The sequence below is a fragment of the Carcharhinus amblyrhynchos genome, chromosome 26 (genome assembly GCF_965287045.1).
Source record: "Carcharhinus amblyrhynchos chromosome 26, sCarAmb.v2.hapA, whole genome shotgun sequence".
Taxonomy (NCBI): domain Eukaryota; kingdom Metazoa; phylum Chordata; class Chondrichthyes; order Carcharhiniformes; family Carcharhinidae; genus Carcharhinus; species Carcharhinus amblyrhynchos.
This window is the reverse complement of record NC_137349.1, coordinates 8,456,617-8,479,121: the sequence shown is the minus strand read 5'-3', so window position 1 is coordinate 8,479,121 and position 22,505 is coordinate 8,456,617. Positions and strand designations below refer to the sequence as shown.

Sequence of the window (22,505 nt, the reverse complement as noted above, 5' to 3'; positions counted from 1 at the left end):
TATACATTGAGGTGTGGTGAGCAAAGGATACAGGAAAGCGGGCAGGAAACCTTAAATAGCAAAAAATATATTGAGAATGACACCACAGGAAAATCCAGGTGGAGTTTCCAAAACACGGAAATATTTCAAACAAGATGATGTGGAAATTGAGAGAACAATTAAAATAACACTCATGGTTTCATAGCTTTAGATCTATAATAGTACCAAGGCCTTTGCTTTGAGAATTCTCTCACCTTTTTTCCAGAGGTTGTTTCATGGCTGGCAGCCCCACAATGGAGCACAATTTCTTCAGCTGTCAGCCTAGATATCCAAGAGTCAACGGACTATTCAACTGCGGAGGCCATCACAGCTAAACCCTTCTCTGTCCTCGTGCAACTTACTCGCACTTTCCAACTGGGCATCGAATGGAAGCTGATCAGGAGCAAGGATTCCAGCCAATTTCCCTCTCCTAGGAATTGTTGCATTTCCTGGCGCTACTTTTTCTCTTTTCATTCACAGGTTTTAAGTCGGTCCACCTTGTTGTCCAACGAGGGGCATACACGTGATGGGTTGTACTTGGGCTGCTCTTGGTTGTTCGAGATTGGCCTAGTGCTTCATGTCGTTAGTGTGTGCTTAAACTGGACCAGATGCTGGGCAACACAACAGCTCAATGACTATCACTGATTGCTGTGCAGACACATGGATTTGGGCCAGTGTCTGTGGGAGTTTGCGCATTCTCCCCGTGCTTGCGTGGGTTTTCTCCGGGTGCTCCGGTTTCCTCCCACACCCCAAAGATGTGCTATTAGGCTGATTGGCAATAATAAATTGTCCCTAAATTAGTTTCCCTCAATGTGGATGGCCATAAAACATTAGATAAGGGTCATGGGTGGAGGGAGGGACTGGTAGTGTTAAAATGGCGACGTGGGCTCGTTGGGCCGAAGGGCCTGTTTCCCCGGGCTGTTTTCGTTCTTTGTACTCGACAACCTACCTGCTGGAATCTGGGACTGCCCAGGTCTGAAAACCATGGCAACACCTGCACCCAGGTAAGACCAGCTCGATAATTCTTATCCCATTGACCACGAGAGAAGCTTCATGCCTGAATCATAACACGTTTTTATGAGGCAGCACAGCGGTTAGCACTGCTGTCTCACGGCGCCAGAGACCCAGGTTCGATTCCCAGCTTGGGTCACTGTGTGGAGTTTGCATGTTCTCCCCATGTTTGCGTGGGTTTCCTCCGGGTGCTCCGGTTTCCTCCCACTGTTCAAAGCTGTACACAGTAAGCGGATTGGCCATGTTAAATTCGCCCTGTGTACCCGAACAGGCGCTGGAGTGTGGCAACCAGGGGATTCTCACAGTAACGTCATTTGCAGTATTAATGTAAGCCTGCTTGTGACTAATAAATAAATAAACTTACAAATATTCACCTTTAATTTCAAATTCCTCCATGACTTAACTGCTCCCCTCCTTCTGCAACCTCTCCCAGGATCTGTGCTGCTCAAATTCTGACATCTTGTGTATCACTGGTGTTATTCACTCCACCATTACTGGCCATGCCTTCAGCCAGCCAAACCCCTTCACTCCTGCCGACTGCGTGATTCCTTCCCTCAACCCTTCTACCTCCCTTCCCTCCCTCAGGACACTCTGTAAAGCCAACCTCTTTTTTTTGGTCACCTATCCTAATACCTCTTCACGTAGCTCCGTGTCAAAACCCTGTTTGATGACGCTCCTGTAAAGCACCAGGGTACGGCTGACAGTGTTAAAGGCGCTATATAAATGCAAGTTGGTCTTGCTGAATCTCAAAACAGACCTTGGAACCAACCGTGTCCATCTGATTAGCTGTTACACGGATGTGCGTTGCAGGTAAGTGTTTTATTAATTTTTGCAAACATATCAGTGAAAATTGAGGAGTACAATTGTAATAAAAGTCCATCATTAAACATAATGCGCTGGGGGAGAAAAAGTTAGCCGTTTTGCAATCCTGTAAATAGATGTCAGTATGTTCAGATTACTGGTTAATCTTTTGGTCTTAAATCTGTCTCTTGCTGCGAGGGAGCTTGTTTCCGGTGGACTCGGGGGCAGATCGCACTGTCCTTGCTGCCGACCATCCCACTTCAGGCTGTAATAGCGATCTGCATGTTCGTGGGCCCCTTCTCAATCCAGTCAGGAGGAGGAGGAGGAGGAGGGGAGAATAACCTCAGTGGACGGAAAGCTATTCAAACCCTCGCACCCAGGGAGCCGTGCGTCTACGCTGCGGCCCGGAGCTGGTGCTGGGGCTGTGCGAACCAGCCATCGCTGGGGGGTCACCTGAGCTTGGGGAAGACGCGAATGAAGAGAATCATGCTGATGAAGGTAAAACACACCACCACCAGCATCAGCCACAGCAGCCAGTTGACGGATTTCTTCGTGTGTTGCTCCAGACGCTCCGACTCCACTTTCAGCTTCTCAAAGTTCTGATCAGCCATCCGCATCGACTGGGTCAGTGTCTGCACAGAGAACATTGGCTCGGGGTGAATCGCACTGGTTAAAGACAATCTCTCCCCCCCCTCCGCCCCCTCTCAACCACTCCAACTTTACCCCCACCTCACAGAGATATTCATAGAATCCCTGCAGTGTTTAGCACAGCTGCCTCTCGGCGCCAGCTTCCCGGGTTCAATTCCAGCCTTGGCTGACTGTTACTAACACATTAACCAGTGCCCTACACCGTGAATCATTAAGATGCAATGATCACCCACATGATCTGGGCTTAGCGTTGCTGCCTCACAGCGCCAGGGACCCAGATTCCATTCCCAGCCTCGGGGTCACTCTCTGTGGGGAGTTTGCACATTCTCCCCGTGTCTGCATGGGTTTCCTCCCACACTCCAAAGATGTGCGGGTTAGGTGGATGGGCTGCGCTAAATTGCTCCATAGCATCAGGGAGACTAGCTAGAGTGAATGCATGGGGTTACGGGGATAGGGTCCGGGTAGGATTGCTGTTGGTGATAACTCGATGGGCTGAATGGTCTCCTTCTGCACTGTAGGGATTTTATGATTCTATGAAGAGGGAAGAATCTTTCACCAGAGATTCCCTCAAGGAATATTTCAGAGGGACTAGCTAGGGTAAAATGCATAAGGTTAAGGCATGGGTGGGATTGTGGTTGATGCAGATTCAATGGGCCGAATGGTCTTCTTTTGCATTGTAGGGATTTTATGAGTTTGCTGAAAGCAGCGTCGATCCCAATAGCAATAAAATCCAAGGATACGGGGGTTAGCGCGGGACGATGGTAAAAGGTCAGCCATGATCTAGGTAAAGGCAGAGTAGGCTCGAGGGGCTGAATGGCCTACTCCTGCTCCCATCTTCCTGAGAGGATGGTTAGAGAATCTAGAACCAGGGGTCATAGTCACAGGATAAAGATGTTGGCCATTTAGAACCGAGATGAAAAGAAATAATCAGAGGACTGTGAATCTTTGGAATGTAATCAGTGCTTCTTTGGACATGAAACGAATTTTGGGATATTGGGAAAATCTTGGATAATATCAAGAAAGGAGGAACAGTGAGATGCGGAAGCCAAGATAGATGTGTACAATGTAACGAGAAAGTTAAAGTTTATTTATTTGTCACAAGTAGCTTACATTAACACTGCAATGAAGTTACTGTGAAAATCCTCTAGTTGCCACACTTCGGCGCCCGGTTGCGTCCACTGAGGGAGAACCTAGCACGGCCAATGCACCCAACCAGCATGTCTTTGGAGTGTGGGAGGAATTGGAGCACCTAGAGGAAACCCACATAGACATGGGGAGAACGTGCAGACTCTGCACAGACAGTGACCCAAGGCTGGGAATCGAACCTGGGTCCCTGGCGCTGTGAGGCAGCAGTGCTAACCACCGTGCTGCCCCAAAATTGGGGGTCAGTGAAGATTTGGGGGCATTGGAAAACAGTAGCCGTGGAGAGAGTGAAATGGTGCGGTTATCTGCTGTGCAGTGAGGAAATACGGTGAGGCGAGCAATGGAGACAAGGCCGCCAAGATGAAAAGGGAGGCCCAAGGCCAGATGGGAAGGCGGGAGTTGCGAGGGATGTACACACCACGGGATTGGCAGAGGAATGGGTGATTAACAGGAGGAGATGGAGCTGGGTGATCCACCCAACATGGTGGTGACCCCAAATAAGACTGAGATTGGGTGAGGGGTGACCTTAATGAAAGGTGCAGCAGGCTGTTATAGCTCAGTCCCATTAAAGTTCCACACTCGCTAATGTTAACTAATACACACACATATATATATAAAATTTATATAATATTTATATATATTTATTTATATATACTAATGTCAACTAATATTTAAGTTAAATTGCAGTTTAAACCTCATCCTGTTAATCATGATACTTGTGTATGAATTTGTGAATATTGTACTCACACCTTCTCAGCATCATGAGTATTCCACACAAACCACACTTGGCAACAAACATGGGTAACAAGTTTTACAATCAGAAATTTTACACTGACCCTCACCCAGCCTTTCCTTTATCCAACTCAGCAGAGATCAGCAGCTCACACACTGCAGCAATAATCACAACAACTGCCCGAAAGTGACAGTGTTGGAGTGGAAATCCACTGTGCAGTCACCCTCCCATGGGCATCACTCCTGATCGATCCTCCCGAATACCTTCCCTCTGGCACTGCTTGGAACAAAAACGACCAAACTGTATGGGGCAGCATGGTGGTTAGCACAGCTGCCTTAGAGTGCCAGGGACCCAGGTTCAATTTCCGGCATCGGGTCACTGTCTCTGTGGAGTCTGCACTCTCTCCTTGTGCCTGTGGGTTTCCTCTGGGTGCTCTGGTTTCCTCCCACAATCCAACGATGTGCAGGTTAGATGGATTGACCATGCTAAATCACCCCTTAGAGTCCCAAATTGGGTAGGTTAGATGGATTAGCCATGGGAAATATGTGGGGCACAGATCAGGACAGGGGAGAGGGCCTGGGTAAGATACTCTGTCAGAGTGTCAGTGAAGACTTGATAGGCTGTGGAGATTCTACAATTCGCATTGATGGCACAGAAACAGGCCATTCAGCCCAACAGATCCCTGCAGTTACTTATGCTTCGTATGAGCCATCTCCCACTCATCTAACCCTAATGTATCCTTTTACCCCATGCCCCATCGCGTGTTTATACATCTTTCCCCTCAAACGCCCCAGCTGAAATCTGCTAACTCAGCACAAAGCGGGGGTTGGAAGCGGTGATCTGATGTGGCCTTGCTTCACCCTCAGAGCCGCAGTGTTGGTGCGCAGTCAGGGTTCACACAGCTCCTACCTGGTTGTCCTGTTTGATAACGCTCTGTGCCGCGAGCGTGTTGTTCTTCAGGTTACGGGCCAGGCTCAGCATCTCCTCAGCAAGCCGCTCCTGCATGTTGTGGTGACGATGGAGAACGGCATCCAGATCAGTGGAAGATTGTTTGTCATCGTCCAGCCCACTGCAAAAGAGGGGGGAGGAAGCGGAGGGGTGGGGGAGGTGCCAAAAGCAGCAAAAATATAAAATTTAAGTGATATGGCCCATTGTAATCAAAGTGCAGTCAGTCTAATCCAGTTTATCAATTACTGCCGGTGTTACGCAAAAAGAGGAAGAAGTCTCTCAACACCAGGATAAAATCCAACAGGGCAGCATTGTGACACAGCACTGCTGCCTCTCAGCGCCAGGGACCAGGTTCAATTCCACCCTCGGTTCACTGTCTGTCTGGAGTTTACACGTTCTCCCTGTGTCTGTGAGGGTTTCCTCCGGGTGCTCTGGTTTCCTCCCACAGTCCAAAGATCACAGAATCCCTACAGTATAGAAGGAGATCATTCGGCCCATTGAGTCCATACCAACCACAATCCCACCCAGGCCTTATTCCCATAACCTCATACATTTGCCCTGCTAATCCCCCTGACATCAAGCTAAGCTGCACTTTCGGACTGTGGGTGGAAACCGGAGCACTCGGAAGAAACCCACGCAGACACGGGGAGAATGTGCAAACTCCACATAGACAGCGACTCGTGGCCGGAATTGAACTCGGGATCCTGCTGCTGTGAGCCAGCAACACTAACCACCGTGCCACCCAAGATGCATGGGGTAGGTTGACTGGCCATGCTAAATTGACCCTAGTGTCGGGGGATTAACAGGGTAAATACGTGGGGTTACGGGAATAAGGCCTGGGTGGGATTGTGGTCAGTGCAGACTCGATGGGCTGAATGGCCTCCTTCTGCACTGTAGGGATTCTATGATTTATTTGGAGTCACGAGCTTTCAGAGTGCTGCTCCTTCAGGTAAGTCACTCGATGAAGAAGCAGCACTCCGAAAGCTCATGATCCCAAATAAACCTGCTGGACCTTAACCCGGTGTTGAGATTTCTTACTGTGCCTAACCCAGTCCAACACCAGCATCTTCATATCGCAAAAGGAAGAAAGCAGCCTTGCATTTATATAGTGTCTTTCACAACTTTGGTTTACGCAAAACATTTTAAAGCCAATGAAATGTAGTTGCTGTTATAAAGTAGGAAACACAGCAGCCAATCTGTGCACAGCAAGATCCCACAAACAATAATGAGATAATGACCTGAATCTGTTTAATTTTTTTTAGAAAGTGATGACGATTGAAAGATAAATGATGGCCAAAATACTGGGGAGAACTTTCCTCTCTTCTTCAAATTGCTGCCCCTGAAATTTTTTCTTCCACTTGAGGGGGCAGAGGCGCTTCGGATTAGCATCTGAACCAAAGAGGGTGCCACTGACAGTGTGGCACTCACTCGGTACTGCACTGGAATTTCACTGTAGATTTTGTGCACGGGTGTCTGGGAGTGGGATTTGAACCCATAACCCTGTGATTCAGAGGTGAGAAAGCGACTGACTCCGCCACAACCAACACAAAATTCAAACACGCTCGCATGAAATTCCCTTGCCTGCTATCTTAATGGTGCTTCTAAGAGGTTAAAGCCTGCAGACCAGACCATTTAATTATGAGTGCAAGATGTGTCCCTCCAGTAACATTGCAGACTGTTTTATTAATGTAAATTGGCCACACACCTCTCCTTTATGATTAACTGCAAATTATAGCACCATAAACTTTAATCTTTCTGCATTAATATCTATAAGGGACGTATTATTGGTCGATAACACCAGACAGACATCTGCTTTTGCTCAACACATCTCCAAACGCGTGCACGGATACCAGGGCCAAGCAGCGATTCCACTGATAAGGTGGTGGTTGGGAAGTGAACATTGGCACTTCCATTTACCCAGTCTGTAATCTAGGAAAGCGTCCTGTGGCTCTTCACACAAGCATCTAGAATAAACTTAACATGACACAGTGGTGAGTGCTGCTGCCTCTCAGTCCCAGGGACTTGGGTTCAATTCCCAGTTTGGGTCACTGTCTGTATGAATTTCCTCTGGGTGCTCCAGTTTCTTCCCTTAGTCCAAAGACGTGCTGGTTAGGGGAATTGGCCACTCTAATTTCTCCCCCAGTGTACCCAAACAGGTACCAGAGGAGGCGACTAGGGGATTTTCACAGTAACTTCATTGCAGGGTTAATGTCAGCCTACTTGTGACTAATAAATAAACAAATCAGATAGAAGCAAAGATCAAAGCTTGGTCAAAAAGGTAGGTTTTAAACAGTGTATTAAGACAGAAAGAGAACGACAGAGAAAAGAGGAAAGGTTTAGGGAGAGAATTTAGAGCTTAGGTCAAAGAATCCTACAGTGCAGAAGTATGCCATTCGGCCCATCAAGTCTGCACTGACCACAATTCCACCCAGGCCCTATCCCCATAATGCCACGCATTTTACCCTAGCTAGTCCCCCTGACACTAAGGGTCAATTTAGCATGGCCAATCCACCTAACCAGCACATCTTTAGACTGCGGGAGGAAACCAGAACACCTGAAGGAAACCCAGGCAGAATGGGGAGAATGTGCAAACTCCACAAAAGACAGTGACCCAAGCTGGGAATTGAACCCGGGTCCCTGGCGCTGTGAGGCAGCAGTACTAATACGGTAGAGAAAGTGAAGGAGAGATATCAACTGCATTGCCCCAAAACAACAATGTGCTGCTATCCACCAAAAAAGGTCAGGGAGCACGCTTCCTGTTTAGATTGGGGCTGGCATAGTAGTACAATTGTTAGCACTGCTGCCTCACAGGGACCTGGGTTCGATTCCTGGCTGGGTCGCTGTCTGTGTGGAGTTTGCACATTCTTCCCGTGTCTGCATGGGTTTCCTCCGGGTGCTCCGGTTTCCTCCCTCAGTCCGAAAGTCCTGCTGGTTAGGAGCATTGACCTGAACAGAGTGTGGCGACTGGGGGAGATTCAAAGCAGCTTCATTGCAGCGTTAATGCAAGCCTTACTTGTGACTAATAAATGAACTTTAAACATTAGATTCCCAAAGCTGTGTGTGTTGGGAAAGCAAGATCCTGACTGAGACACAGACGGTCACGAATATTTATAAACTTGAAAACAAAAATCCTCACCTTCGTTTTCTCAGTTCAGTAATGTCAGAACCTAAAAAAAAAGACAAAAAAAAATTCTTTTAAATCCACTTGTCTCCAGACTGAACTTCCTGACACAGAACAACAGTTATTTTATTAGGTGTCCACATCCAGTCCTTAAAATGGAAAAAATTATTCAATGAAGCTCACGTTTCAAGTCTGGATGACTCCTCCTCAGAGCTAAAGGTGTGACTGGCGGAGAGATAAAAATCATACGTGCGTTCCATGCCAGAATTGGAGGAGCGCAGAGATCTTGGGGGAGGCTGTAGGGCTGGATGAAGAGTCATCCAGACTCAAAACATTGGCTCTGTTCTCTCTCCACAGAGGCTGTCGGACGTGCTGAGATTCTCCAACATTTTCCGTTTTTGTTTCAGATCCCAGCATCTGCAGCAATTTGCGTTTTATAGAAGTAATTTAGTATTTGTCGATACTTCCATTTCAATATTATAACGCGCTCAGAAATGCCTCCAAGCATTTCAAAACTTGAACTGAATTGTTCTGACGCGGAAGCGAAGTACAGCATTGACTTTGGGAGGCACTCAGTAAAGACAAGGAGACGAATGATCAACTGATCCGCCGAGAGGAATAAAACAGGTTAAACAGCAAATAAGAAACAAGGGAATACTGGAAACAGCAGGCCTGGCAGCAGCTGGGGAGAAAGAGGGGCACATGTGGATTAGTGACCTTTTCACTAGGATTGGGAAAAGTTAGCGACTGAACAGATTTGAAACAGGCACAGGGGCAGGGAAAGGGAGGAAGAGAACAAAAGGTTCAGTGATAGGAGGTGGGAGAGATGAACTAACAAAAAGGGTAATAGTGCAAGGCTAAATTGGAAGGGGGGTAATGAGTTAAGAACAGGTCAGGAGGGAGTGTAAATTGCAAAACAAAACCATCACCAGTACTTACTGTCCACACAAACAAGAGCAATGGTTACAATTTTGCAGATAATAACGTACGACCAGTAATATACGCCTGAATACAAGGAACAAAGAAAAAAAAGGGTTGTCGTCCCCAGAAGGTGCTGCAATGTAGCACTCCCTCAGAACTGCCCGTGATCAACCCTGGAGCAGAGGCTGAACCCATCGCTGCACTGAGAGGGAGCTCAGCAATTATTTTGTGATCAGTCTAATTAATACATTCGCAGCATTCCTTCCCTGGGTCAAAGGGGAGGGGCTCAAACTGCACATCACGTAAACTGAGCTGGCTTCTCAGTGTGGCCTAGTGGAGGGGGCAGCAGGCAGTATTGCTAAAGATGCAATCTTTCAGGTCGGAGCCTAATGCAGAGCCCTTATCACGTTTCCAGCAACTATCTCTCGGGTGCTGTCTGTCTAAGAGCAGGAACGTTGATAGATCCCATATTCCACCATCAAAGAGAAATAAAAAGGTGCACTGGCCAAGCATCTCATTAACATGGGTGGGATCTTGCTGTGTTTAAAGTGGCTTTCATGCTCGCCGACATTACGGCGACTGCTTTGCAAATTAATTCACTGCAACATGAAACACTGACAGTCCTTTGAAATGTGTTAAGACACTATATCAGCAAAGTCTCATGGTTAATATGCACAGTTTGACACAAGAAAGGGGATCCCACTAAAGGAAACTTTAGCATAATTTATATTTTTTAACAACATAAATTTATATTTTAATGGGCTTCCAATCAGATCAGTGAGGTGAGTTTGCCTCACAGCCGCCTGTTGGTAATCACTGCTTCCCCTCGCCCACCACAGATGGTAGCGTGGGGCAGGGGAGACATTGATTTCAAGGGGTTTTACTCAGTTGCAAAAACTCTGGGAGAAATTTTCCTTTCAATTTGCCTCCAGGTTACAGACACGGCTTGAAACATTGGTGTTTCTGGGCAGCATGGTGGCACCGTGAATGTGCATTGCTGCCTCACGGCACCAGGGATCCGAGTTCAATTCCCAGTTTGAGTTAATGCCTGTGTGGAGGCTGCACATTCTCCCCGTGTCTGCATGGGTTTCCTCTGGGTGCTCCAATTTTCTCCCATGGTCTGAAAGACGTGCTGGTTAGGTGCATTGGCCATGCTAAATTCTCGCTCAGTGTACCTGAACAGGGGCTGGAGTGTGGTGACAAAGGGATTTTCACAGTAACTTCACTGCAGTGTTAACATAAGCCTACTTGTGACAGTAATATTGTCCATTCCTAGGTGCCCTGATACAAGGCTCATCAGTCACTTCATAGGGACAGGTTACAGTCCGTTCCATGTTGGGTATGGAACTGGAGTCATATATAACAGAATAGTCACATATTAAAATCATACAATCCCTACAGTGCAGAGAGAGGCCAGTCAGCCCATCAAGTCTACACCAACCACAATCGAACCCAGTCCCTAATCAAATAACCTCATGCATTTACCCTAGGTAGTCCCCCCTGACACTAAAGGGGAAATTTAGTATGGCCAATCCACCTATCTAAAAGGCCATTAGTGAATTAGTTGTGTTTTACTGACTATCTGACAAGCTTCATGATCCCTTTTACTGATCTGGCTTTTTATTTCTGTACATTCATTTTGCAACAGGAATTAAAATTCACAGCAGTTCAATTTCTACTCAGGCTCTTTTGGGGTTATGTACACAAGTCTCTATTACCAACCCACTAAATTAACCACTGTCCTGTTGCACATCTCCCTGAGGCACACAGAATTAAGAAAGAAATATACAGTTTTTCCAAGTACTCAGCATTCACTTGACAATCCTTTGAGGTCAGAACGTGATTAAAATTAAACTGATCTGCAAGCAGGAACAGGATTAGGATTTGTTGTTTACTCACCATCGGAAGTCCGGGATGGCTGCAAAACAAGGGAGAAAAAAGGAATGAAATTGTCACCACTCGTTTGTACAAAGAACAGAAACATCAAACACCCCCAGAGCCCAGTGTCAAAACAAAAAGAAATTCTCTTTGGCTGCTCATTCAAAAAAAAGAGGTGTTCCCTAATTTTAAGAGCGCGTCCTCTCATCCCAGACTCACCCACAAGAGCAAGCATCCTTTCAACGTCCAGCTGGCAGGGGTGATACAGTGGCACAGTGGTTAGCACAGCTGCCTCACAGCTCCAGGGACCCGTGTTCAATTCCCAGTTTGGGTCACTGTCTGTGCAGAGTTTGCACATTCTCCTTGTGTCTGCGTGGGTTTCCTCCCACAGTCTGAAAGACATGCTAGTTAGGTTCATTGACCCGAACAGGTGCTGGACTGTGGTGGCTAGGGGAATTTTACAGTAACTTCATTGTAGTGATAATGTAGGCCTTACTTGACAGTAATAAATAAACTAAATAAATAAAGTTCCCGACCTTTGGCCATTTCTGGAATGCTAACAGGTTGGATAATTTCCAGAAGGGTCATTTTTTTTTTCTCCTTTCATATTAATCTCTCATATTACAGTTCATTTGGAAAACCAATCTTTAGATCTTATTAAAATACAAGATTCAGAGGGGATTGGGCAGGATTTTGAAAAGGATGTTGCCCCTTGTGGGAAAATGGGAGAATCCAGGACTATTTGGAGGTTGGGGGGGGGGGGGGTGGGGAGAGAAGAGACACAGATTCAAAAGTAGGGATCTTCAATTTAAGACAGAGGTGAAAATGAATCACTTCTGATGGTCATCAGAGTTTGGAATGGTCTCACCCATGGAGACTGGGTTAGTGAATATGTTCAAGGCAGAGTAAGACAAATTTTGACTGACAAGAGTCAAGGATGTGGAGTTAAGGTCACATCAGATCAACCATAACATTACTGACCAGAAGAACGCACTCCAGAGGTCAGATGGCCATACTCCTGTTCCTATAGCTCATGTCCTTATAGTTTATAACATATAACTCTTGTTCCTCGGCTCACACAGAATCCAATTTAAAAGTGGATCGATCGTAGTTACTGTAACCTTCAGCCTATGCTACTATTCAATTAGATCACTGCTCATCTGTATTATAACTCAATTTATCCAGATCCCAGAGTGCTGAGCTCAGTGCTACTACAGATTTACATGTAGCACATACACCAATGGCAGAATGGTTAGCACCGCTGCCACACAGCTCCAGGGACCCGGGTTCGATTCCCAGTATGGGTCACTGTCTGTGCGAGTCTGCATGTTCTCCCCGTGTCTGCGTGGATTTCCTCCAGGTGCTCCAGTTTCCTCCCACAGTCCAAAAGATGTGCTGGTTAGGTGCATCGGCCATGCTAAATTCTCCTTCAGTGTATCTGAACAGGCACCGGAGTGTGGTGACTAGGGAATTTTCACAGAAACTTCATTGCAGTGCTAATGTAACCTTACTTGTGATACTAATAAATAAACTTACACCCTGGGTCTTGACAAGGAAAAGCTCTCAAACGAAAGCTTGAGAATTGCGAGCTGGATTTCACTTGGGGTAACGGGGGTTGCCAACCCTCCAGGATTGGCCCAGTGTCTCCAGACATTAAATATTAATCTCCTGACTGTAGGAGCCGCAAACAACATTGGGAGGAAACTCTTGGAGCTCTTAAAAATATGTGCGCTTTGCATTTTCTTGTTTTGTGAAAAATAGTTCATACTTTGTTTTTAAATTTTACTTTAAAAAAAAACTATTTTGTTGGGGTGGGGCAATTGAAAGCAGGAGGTCAGGTGATGCAACCCCCAAGAATGTATCCCCACCAGAACTGGCAACTGTAAATGAGACTGATTCAAAGCGCTCGTAGTGAGTTGGAGCAGGTACTCACCAGGCCGAGAAGTTCACTCTTCATTTCGCCCGTGTATCTGGCTTTCGCCTGGAGGTGGACTGTTTGGGTGGCGGATATTCTCTCCTTTCCAGTTGTTGAGGTCCTCCCGGGAGCCAGAAACTGATTGGCCAGAGCCTTCTCGGTAGGGTTAGGCTAGAAACCAAAAAACAGGCAAGAAGTTCATCAAAGAATCCACTACACATGACACCACACATCCACTACAGGAAAGGAAGTTTCTTTACATCTATTTATGGGACATGGACGTCGCTGGCTGTCCAGATTTATTACCCATTCCTAGCTGCCCTTGGAGGGCGGTTGAAAGTCAACCACGTTGCTGTGGCTCTGGAGTCACATGTAGACCAGACCAGATGAGAACAGCAGATTTCCTTTCCTAAAGGACATTAGTGAACCGGTTGGGTTTTTACAACAATCGACAATGGTTTCATGGTCAAGGATAGTAAGAGTTTTTATAAATATATAAAAAGGAAGAGGCTGGCTAGGGTGAACGTTGGACACTTAGAGGATGAGAGGGGGGGACTTAGTCGTAGGGGATGGGGAAATGGCTGAGGCCTTGAATAACTTTTTTGTTTCGGTCTTCACGGAGGAGGACATGAATAATTTGCCGGGTGTTAGCGATGGAAAGGTGGTAGGACTGGAGGGTCTGAATGACATTATTGTTACTAGAGAGGCAGTGCTTGAAAGACTAGAGGGACTGATTGTGGACAAGTCCCCAGGACCGGATGGAATGCATCCAAGGGTTCTGAAAGAAATGGCGGAGGTGATAGTGGATGCCTTGATGATTATTTTCCAAACATCGCTGGATTCCGGGCAAGTGCTGGAAGATTGGAAAACGGCTAATGTTACGCCGTTGTTTAAGAAGGGTGGCAGGCAAAAGGCAGGGAATTATAGGCCGGTTAGTTTAACGTCTGTTGTAGGTAAAATGTAGAATCCGTGATCAAGGAGAAAATAGCGAGGCATCTTGAGGAGAATTGTTTGATAGAGCAGACGCAGCACGGTTTTGTTAAGGGGAAGTCGTGTCTGACAAATTTATTGGAGTTCTATGAGGATGTGTCTAGGGCGGTGCATAGAGGAGAGCCCGTGGATGTGGTGTTTCTTGATTTTCAGAAGGCGTTTGATAAGGTGCCGCACAAGAGGTTATCACAGAAGGTCAGGGGGCATGGAATTGGGGGTAGGGTGTTAGCGTGGTTAGGGGATTGGTTGTCAAATAGGAGGCAGAGAGTGGGGGTCAATGGGTGCTATTCGGATTGGCGGTTGGTGACTAGTGGAGTGCCCCAGGGGTCGGTGCTGGGGCCTCAGCTATTTACCATTTATATAGATGATCTGGAGGAGGGAACCGAGTGTATGGTGTCGAAATTTGCTGATGACACACCAAGATTGGTGGAATGGCAAATTGTGCGGAGGGTGTGGGAAGTCTGCAGAAGGATCTAGATAGGCTGGGCGAATGGGCCAGGAACTGGCAAACGGAATTTAATGTTGGCAAGTGTGAAGTTGTCCACTTTGGTAGGAATAATGGTAGGAGGGACTATTACTTACATGGCGAAAAACTGCAGCATGCAACGGTGCAGAGGGACCTCGAGGTCCTTGTGCATGAGTCGCAAAAACCCAGCCTGCAGGTGCAGCAGGTGGTCAGGAAGGCTAATGGAATGCTGGCCTTCATAGCGAGGGGGATTGAATATAAAAGTAGGGAGGTCTTGCTGCAACTGTACAGGGCACTGGTGAGGCCGCAGCTGGAGTACTGTGTGCAGTTTTGGTCGCTGTACTTACGCAAGGATATTTTGGTCTTGGAGGGAGTGCAGAGGAGGTTTACTAGGCTGATGCCGGAGTTGAGGGGGTTGAACTATGAGGAGAGGCTGAATAAACTAGGCTTGTACTCGCTAGAGTTTAGAAGAATGAGGGGAGATCTCATTGAGACGTATAAGATGATGAATGGGATGGATAGGATAGAGGTGGAGAGACTCTTCCCGCTCAAAAAAGACAGTAGGACTAAGGGGCACAGCCTCAAGATAAAGGGGGGACGGTTTAGAACGGAGATGAGGAGGAACTTCTTCACTCAAAGGGTGGTGACTCTCTGGAATTCTCTGCCCGTTGAAGTGGTGGAGGCTGCCTCGCTAAATATATTTAAGACGCGGGTTGATAGGTTTTTGATAGGCAAGGGGATTAAGGGTTATGGGGAGAGGGCGGGAATGTGGAACTGAGCCACGACAGATCAGCCATGATCTTACTGAATGGTGGGGCAGGCTTGAAGGGCTAGATGGCCTACTCCTGCTCCTATTTCTTATGTCCTTATGTTCATCATTAGACGTTTTTAAATTCCAGATTTTTATTGAATTCAAATTCCACACTTACTGTGGTGGGGTTCAAATCTGGGTCTGCCAGAACATTAGCTGAGATTTCAGATTTCTTTCTGGATTTATAGTCTAGCGATAATATTACTCGGCCATTGCCTCCCCAAAAATTGACAATGGTTTCAGGGTCATCATTAGGCTTTTAATTCCAGATTTTTATTGAATTCAAATTTCACTATTTGCCAGGGTGGGATTTGAATCAGGGTTCCCAGGTCTTGTCCAGGGTCTCTGGATTACTAATCTAGTGATAATACTACAATGCCACCACCTCCTGAACACGTACAGTACACGGTTTGTGGAACAATAACAATTGGCCAGGAGACCACTGTGAACTGACACATCCTTATTCAAAACAGTGCCATTGGATCCTTTACATTTGCACAAAAATGCAGACAGTGACTAACATCTCATTAACTTTAATTAAAAACCACTGGGAACAGACTCGCTACACAGAGGTTCTGCAAGCTTTCACTCGCTCGCTATCTGCTCTGTAAATACCGGCCCCAGTAATGCCTCATCCTGGAACATCAATGAGAGGTCCTCACTTCTGGGAAAACCAGGATGTGACGCAGACTCACTGGAAGAGCTCACTCCATCACACCAAGTCTATCAATCCTACATTGTCCTCTCACACCGTGACATATCTGTTATACGTGTTAAATCCATTAATCCTGTCTACAAATTCCCGCTGCCTCGGAAAAGCAGCCAGCTTAATTAAGGATCCCACACACCCCGAGCATTCTCCCTTCCATCTTCTTCCATCGGGAAAAAGATACAAAAATCTGAGATCACGTACCAATGTACCCAAGAACAGCTTCTTTCCTGCTGCCATCAGACATGAGTTGATCTTTCTCTACATCCTAGCTATGACTGTAACGCTACATTCTGCACTCTCTCCTTTCCTTCTCTACGAATGGTACGTTTTGTCTGTATAGCACACAAGAAACAATACTTTTCACTGTATTAATACATGTGACAATAATAAATCAAATCAAATATGTAATTCCCTCATCTTTCGAATATACAGAATGATAGGAGATACCCATTCATTCCATCCCAGGATAGAAATTAGGATTAGAAATGACAGCCAGATGGCCCCTACCAGTTTCTCAGCTTCCAAAAGCCCTTTCAAGAATTCTACTTTCCGGGTATATTCATTTAGAACTTCGGGGGCAGGTTTGCTGCAGGCAAAAGAAACATCATCAGTCCAATAACATGAATTTATATTGTACCTTTAACATAGTAAAATATTCCATTTCAAATGTGGGGCTTTTCAATGTGTTGAAATATTTCCTTCAATTTAAGCTGCAGTAGTATGCTCTAAATAGGAGGATGTAAACTTTGCCAGAGACAGGCCCATGTGATCTGCCTACCATGGGAAAAGAGACCCAAACCTCTCAGTGGCACAGGGGTGACACAATTTTTAGTATTGCAGCCTCACAGCACCGGGGACCCGAGTTCAATTCCAGCCTCAGGTGATTGTCTGTGCGGAATTTACACGTTCTCCCCGTGTCTACATGGGTTTCCTCCGAATGCTCCTGTTTCCTCCTGCAGTCCAAAGATGTACAGGCTAAGTTGATTGGCCATGCTAAATTGCCCCTTATTGTCAGGGGGATTGGCAGTGTAAATTGGTAGGGTTACAGGAAGAGAGCCTGGCTGGGATTGTGGTTGGTGCAGGTTCAATGGGCTGAATGGCCTCCTTCTGCACTGCAGGGATTCTATGATTCTATTGAAAATTAAGTGGCAGGTTTCTCACCATGACAGAAAGAATGAGAGCAGATTTTTGGACACAGAGCCACATTGAGATAGAGAGAGACAAAGGAACTACTGTTGTGGGAAGCAGGCAGCAGCCAGTGCTGTGAAGAGCAGAGTGAACTGTGTATAACAGATAAATCACAGTAATATCAGCTTGCCAGCTATAAACAGTGGGGTTCTTAATGTAAATGTGTCAACTAAGCTTAGGCCTCTGGATTGGGGCTTGTTGCTACAATCTTCTAATCCAGAGTCGGAAGCGTTACCACTTTTTTACATTTTTATTTAAAACCTGCTGCTTTTGCACATTTACTGCTTACATTGCATCTCGGCAAGAAAAATCTTTAGACCGACAAAGGTTGCAGCTGAAAGCAATTGTTAAAGGACCTTACCTAACATGCTTCTTCAATTCAACCAACATCTCCTGAAGTGCTCCTACATACTGGAGAAAAATCACACACAGCAGCATTAGCAGCACGTTACATCTTAAACCTGGCTTCTTTCAAGCATTTGCTTTGATTCTTAAGCTCTCGTTTGTTTGTTTGCGGGATGTGGGAGTCACTGGGGAGGCCAGTAGTAGTTGCCCATCCCTAACTGCCCTTCAACCAACCCGAGGAGCTTACTTGCGCACTTCAGGGAACAGTCTAGAGTCAACCAAGTTGATGTGGATCAATATTGTGACAAACGAGACAGGGATAGCACGGGTCCTTCTCTAAAAGGGCAATAGTGAGCCAGATGGGTTTTTACAACAATGGCTTCATGATCATCATCAGATTTTTAATTCCAAATTTTTATTGAATTCAAATTTCATCATCCGCCCTAGTGGGATTCGAACCAGGGTCACCAGAGCATTATCCTGGGTCTCTGGATTACTTGCCCAGTGACAATACCACTACACCACACCTCCCCCTATGCACAATAAGCAAAATTCTCAACAGATTACGACACCTCCCTGGGATTAAAGAAAGGCAGTGTTTCAATACGAGGAGCCTAACTTCCTGGAAATCAGTGTTTCTCCACTTCTACTTTTCCTATTTCTTTTATCAGTGGGGGCAATAGGGGCAGTATGGTAGCCCAGTAGTTAGCACTGCTGCCTCACTACGCCAGGGACCCAGGTTCGATTCCCAGCTTGGTCACTGTCTTTGTAGAGTCTGCACATTCTCCCCATGTCTGCCTGCGTTTCCTCAGGGTGCTCCAGTTTCCTCCCACAACCTGAAAGACATGCTGGTCAGGTGCATTGACCCGAACAGGCGTCGGAGTGTGGCAACTGGGGGAATTTCTCAGTACTGTTAACATAAGCCTTATTTGTGACTAACAAACGTACAAACAAACAATAACCACGGGGCAGAACGGTAAAGTAATTCGTAGATTAAAAGAGAATTGAGAAGTAATTTTTCAAGCAGCGTGTGGTAGAGCCAGGAACTCAAAATCTTAAAAGGGTGGTCGAGGCAGAAACCCTCATTACATTTCAAAACACTTGGATATGTACTCGAAGTACATCAATCAGAAGCTGGACGTTTTTTTGCAATGTTGATACAATTGGCCGAATGGCCTCCTGCCATGCTATCAGTTTTTCTACATTTCAATCTCTCGTGGCTTGGAGACATTGGCAGTGAATTTTCAAACCACGGCAACTTTGTAGCTCAAACAACAAATCACTCACTGTCCCATCATCGCCAGCATAAAGGAAGATGATTGTTGTTGGAGGTCAATCATCTCAGTCCTGGAACATAATAGAGAGGTTCCTCAGAGAAGTGTCCTCGGTCCAACTATCTTCAGCTGCTTTCCACCTTAAGGCCAGAAGCTGGGAATCTTGATGATTCCACAGCGTTCAGTTCCATTTACATTTCTCAGATACTGACGCAGTTTGTGCCCACATGCAGCAAGAAATGGGCATTCAAGTTTGGGCTGCAGAACAGCAAGTAACATCTGTACCACAGAAGTAGTAGGGAGTGGCCATCATCAACCAGAGAGAATCTAACCATCTTTCCTTGATATTTAATAGCATTACCGTTACTGAAAATCCCACCATCAGCAACTTGGGGATCATCATTGATTAGAATGGAAATGCACCATCCATATAAATACTGTGAATACAAGAGCAGGTTCAAGGTTGGGATTGTCCAGTAAGTGACTGATCTCATGACTCCGCAAAACCTGTCTACCATCAACAAGACACAAGTCAGAAGTGCAATGGAAAACTCTCCAAAAGCCTGAATGAGTGCAGTTCCAACAACACAGAAGAAGTCTGGCACATCCCAGACAAAGCAGTCGACTTGGTCAGAACCTCACCATGGCAGCAAAGTGTATAATCAACAAGAGGCAGCAAATCACCAAGGGCTCCTTCAACATCACCTACCAAACCCCCTAATCTCTACCATCCAGGAAATAAGGGCAGTGGATGCATGGGAACACCACCACCTGCAATCTCTTCTCCAAAGCGTGCACCATCTAACTTGGAATTACATCACCGTTCCTTCATTACCGTGGGATCAAAGTCCTGGAGCTCCTCCCTCACTGAGGGTGCACCAAAATCAAGGCACCAAGACCTCCTCCAGGGACAATTAAGACATGATTAAGAAATGTTAGACTTGTCAACGAAGCACACATCCATTAATTAGTAAAAACACACAACCACTCAAGAACAGCTTCTTCCCTGCTGCCAGGCTTTTGAATGGACTTACCTCACATTAAGTTATTCTTTCTCTAGACCCTACTCAAGACTGTAATAGTACATTCTGCACTCTCTCGTTTCCTTCTCTATGAACAGTATGCTTTGTCTGTGTAGCACGCAAGAAACAATGTATCCCCAATACATGTGACACACTGGTCCGTCCGGGTTAGGGTCTGGGTTGTGTGCCTGGGTTAGTGTCTGGGTCTGTGACCGACAACAGGTTCAACCCAATTCAGAAAACCACTCCCCAGCGTCACCTAGTGTCCAGAGCCTGCAACTACACCGTGACAGTTGACATAACAAAATTCAATTGAAACATATTGGAATACAGGGACAAAAAGATAAAGACTTGAGGAAAGAAAAATGCACACTCTCTGCAACTTTTACACCGATATTGCAATATTGCTGATGAGAAGCTGCAGAAAGAATTTGAAGAATAATCCTGTGACGTGGCCCCTGCCCCAGTATTTATTCTCGGTCTCCATCCAGCCAGTGCCTCTGGGTCTCCCCCTTTCCCGGGTACCTTGTCCAGCCGCCAGTCCTTCTCCTCCCTCTTTTCCGCCGCCATCGTCTCGCATCTCACCAACAGCCGCAAGAAATTTTTCTCCAACCTGGAGGTCGCCATCTTTGCGGCGGAAGCTTCCGGCACCCGGCTTTCCATACATCACTTCCGGCGACCTGTAGTCATCTTTCATGCTGGCGATGCCATTTTCACGCCAGCGCAGCCATATTTCAAGCTGGCGATGCTAATTTTCGTACCGGGGGTAGCTATCTTTCATGCTGGCGAAGCTAATGTTCCTATTGGGGAAGCCATCTTTCATGATGGCGAAGCTAATGTTCATATTGGGGAAGCCATCTTTCATGATGGCGCAAAATTAGAACGAGGAGAAGCCGAAGGAGGTCAAATGACCCTGACTCTCTAACGCATCCGTGAACAGCGCCGCCTCGCATCTCGGCGCACCATGACACCTTAAAACCTTGTGTTTAAATCAAATTGAGAGAATGACTAAATTCTATTTTGTTAATGAGGGGGAAGTGTATTTATTGGCACAGTATACTATTAGAATCTTGTTTTATTTGGGAATAGTTAATAGTTTAGTTAATTTGCTTACTGTTAGATAAATAAGTTGTTGAGTGTTGATTTTAGAGAGAGTACCAGGGATTTATTTTGTATTTAACCACTAGGGGTTGTTGAAGAGCAGGTCACATCACCTCACACACACCTTTTACAGATTATAAGGTGAGGTACTCGTTTTTGGCTGTTTCATTTTTAGTTCTTAAGAGGAGGGAAATCAATCGCCGCTTTATAAGTAAAACAATTCTCTCAGAGGGCTGTATTTGGAATTCTCTTCTTCAGAGAGAAAGAATTGAGGCAGCAGGCGGGATTCTCTGGCCTTCCTATGCCATCTTTCTCGTGGCAGAAGGTGGCATGCTGTTGGCAGACGGTGGGATCTTCTGGATTTCCCACTGACTCCACTCCATGCCGCCGGGAACTCCGCAGCAGGGTACGCCGCCAGCACAAACAGCCAGAAAGCTCTTGCCAGAGTTTTCGAATGTCTCTGCCGCATTAATAGATAGATTCTCGATAAGCAAAGGGGTGAAATGTTATTATGGGAAGGCAGGAATGCGAAATTGAGGTCGGATGTAGATCCGCCAAGATCTTATTAAATAGAGTCTTGGATTGGAGTGGTTGAATGGCCTATCCTGCTCCTAATTCGTATGTTCGGGTCTAACATCCCCTCATAATCCAATCCCTGGAGTCCAGTTATGAGTTTGGTTAATCTATGCTTAACAGTGTGTGATTTCTGTGAGAATGACAGTACCTATAAGGACACCATAAAGTGGATTGATTAAATCTTTGCCCTTGCCCTGGGCATTTTTAAATAAAAGGGAAGTAACTGTTTTTCAGAAAACCTTCAGTGAATCCTGGCCCTTAAATTTACACTCATTGCTGAACTCACAACAGTTTAGAATCCTTCAGTTATGTCAGAAGAACTTCACAGATAAATTACTGTATTGAAATGAAATTAATTATGGATGAAACGTAATGCACTTAGCAAGATTCCACACACAAGTGCAATGAGTAATTATTGGGACTAGTCTTATATGGCACAAACATTCCCTGCCTATCATTACGTCAAGCCTGACTGTTTTCCATTCTGGATGTAGTGGCACAGCGGTTAGCACTGCTGCCTCACAGTGCCAGAGACTCGGGTTCAATTCCAGCCTTGGGTGATTGTGCAAAGTTTGCACATTCTCCCCATGTCTGTGTGGGTTTCCTTCAGGTACCCTGATTTCCTCCCACAGAGCAAAGATGTGCAGGTTAGGTGCTGGACCACGCTAAACTGCCCCTTAGTATCCAAGTATGTGTAGGTGGCCCAATTTTTGGAGAACTTGCGAGAGGAGCTGAACTAGTTTATGATGGACACAAGGTCATTGATAAAGCAATTGAAAATTGTAGGATTGAGGATATTTCTCTGAGGAACTCCAGCTGCGATGATTAACTCCTTCAGACTTTGTGTCACGTGAGTGCTTTAGTCTTCAATTTGACTCAGTTT

The 22,505-nt window shown here is 46.0% G+C and overlaps 1 protein-coding gene across 1 annotated transcript; it reads right to left on the bottom strand.

Annotated features, from left to right (window-relative positions):
* Positions 1-1,829: 1,829 nt before the first annotated feature.
* Positions 1,830-20,586, bottom strand: use1 (unconventional SNARE in the ER 1 homolog (S. cerevisiae)). Its single transcript, XM_080213045.1, has 8 exons — positions 20,471-20,586; positions 17,666-17,715; positions 16,624-16,702; positions 13,156-13,308; positions 11,244-11,262; positions 8,439-8,469; positions 5,264-5,423; positions 1,830-2,462 (listed from the first exon to the last, which is right to left on the bottom strand). The coding sequence occupies exons 1-8, from the start codon at positions 20,570-20,572 to the stop codon at positions 2,280-2,282; spliced, it is 777 nt and encodes a 258-aa protein (XP_080069171.1). The 5' UTR covers positions 20,573-20,586; the 3' UTR covers positions 1,830-2,279.
* Positions 20,587-22,505: the final 1,919 nt, after the last annotated feature.

Bases quoted from the DNA above. Each gene is read 5' to 3' on its own strand.
- use1 (XM_080213045.1), bottom strand. From the start codon at position 20,572: ATGGCGACCTCCAGGTTGGAGAAAAATTTCTTGCGGCTGTTGGTGAGA. The intron at 17,716-20,470 runs GTACCCGGGAAA...ATTTTTCTCCAG, and splicing joins AGGACTGGCGGCTGGACAAG to TATGTAGGAGCACTTCAGGA. The intron at 16,703-17,665 runs GTAAGGTCCTTT...TTTTGCCTGCAG, and splicing joins GAATTGAAGAAGCATGTTAG to CAAACCTGCCCCCGAAGTTC.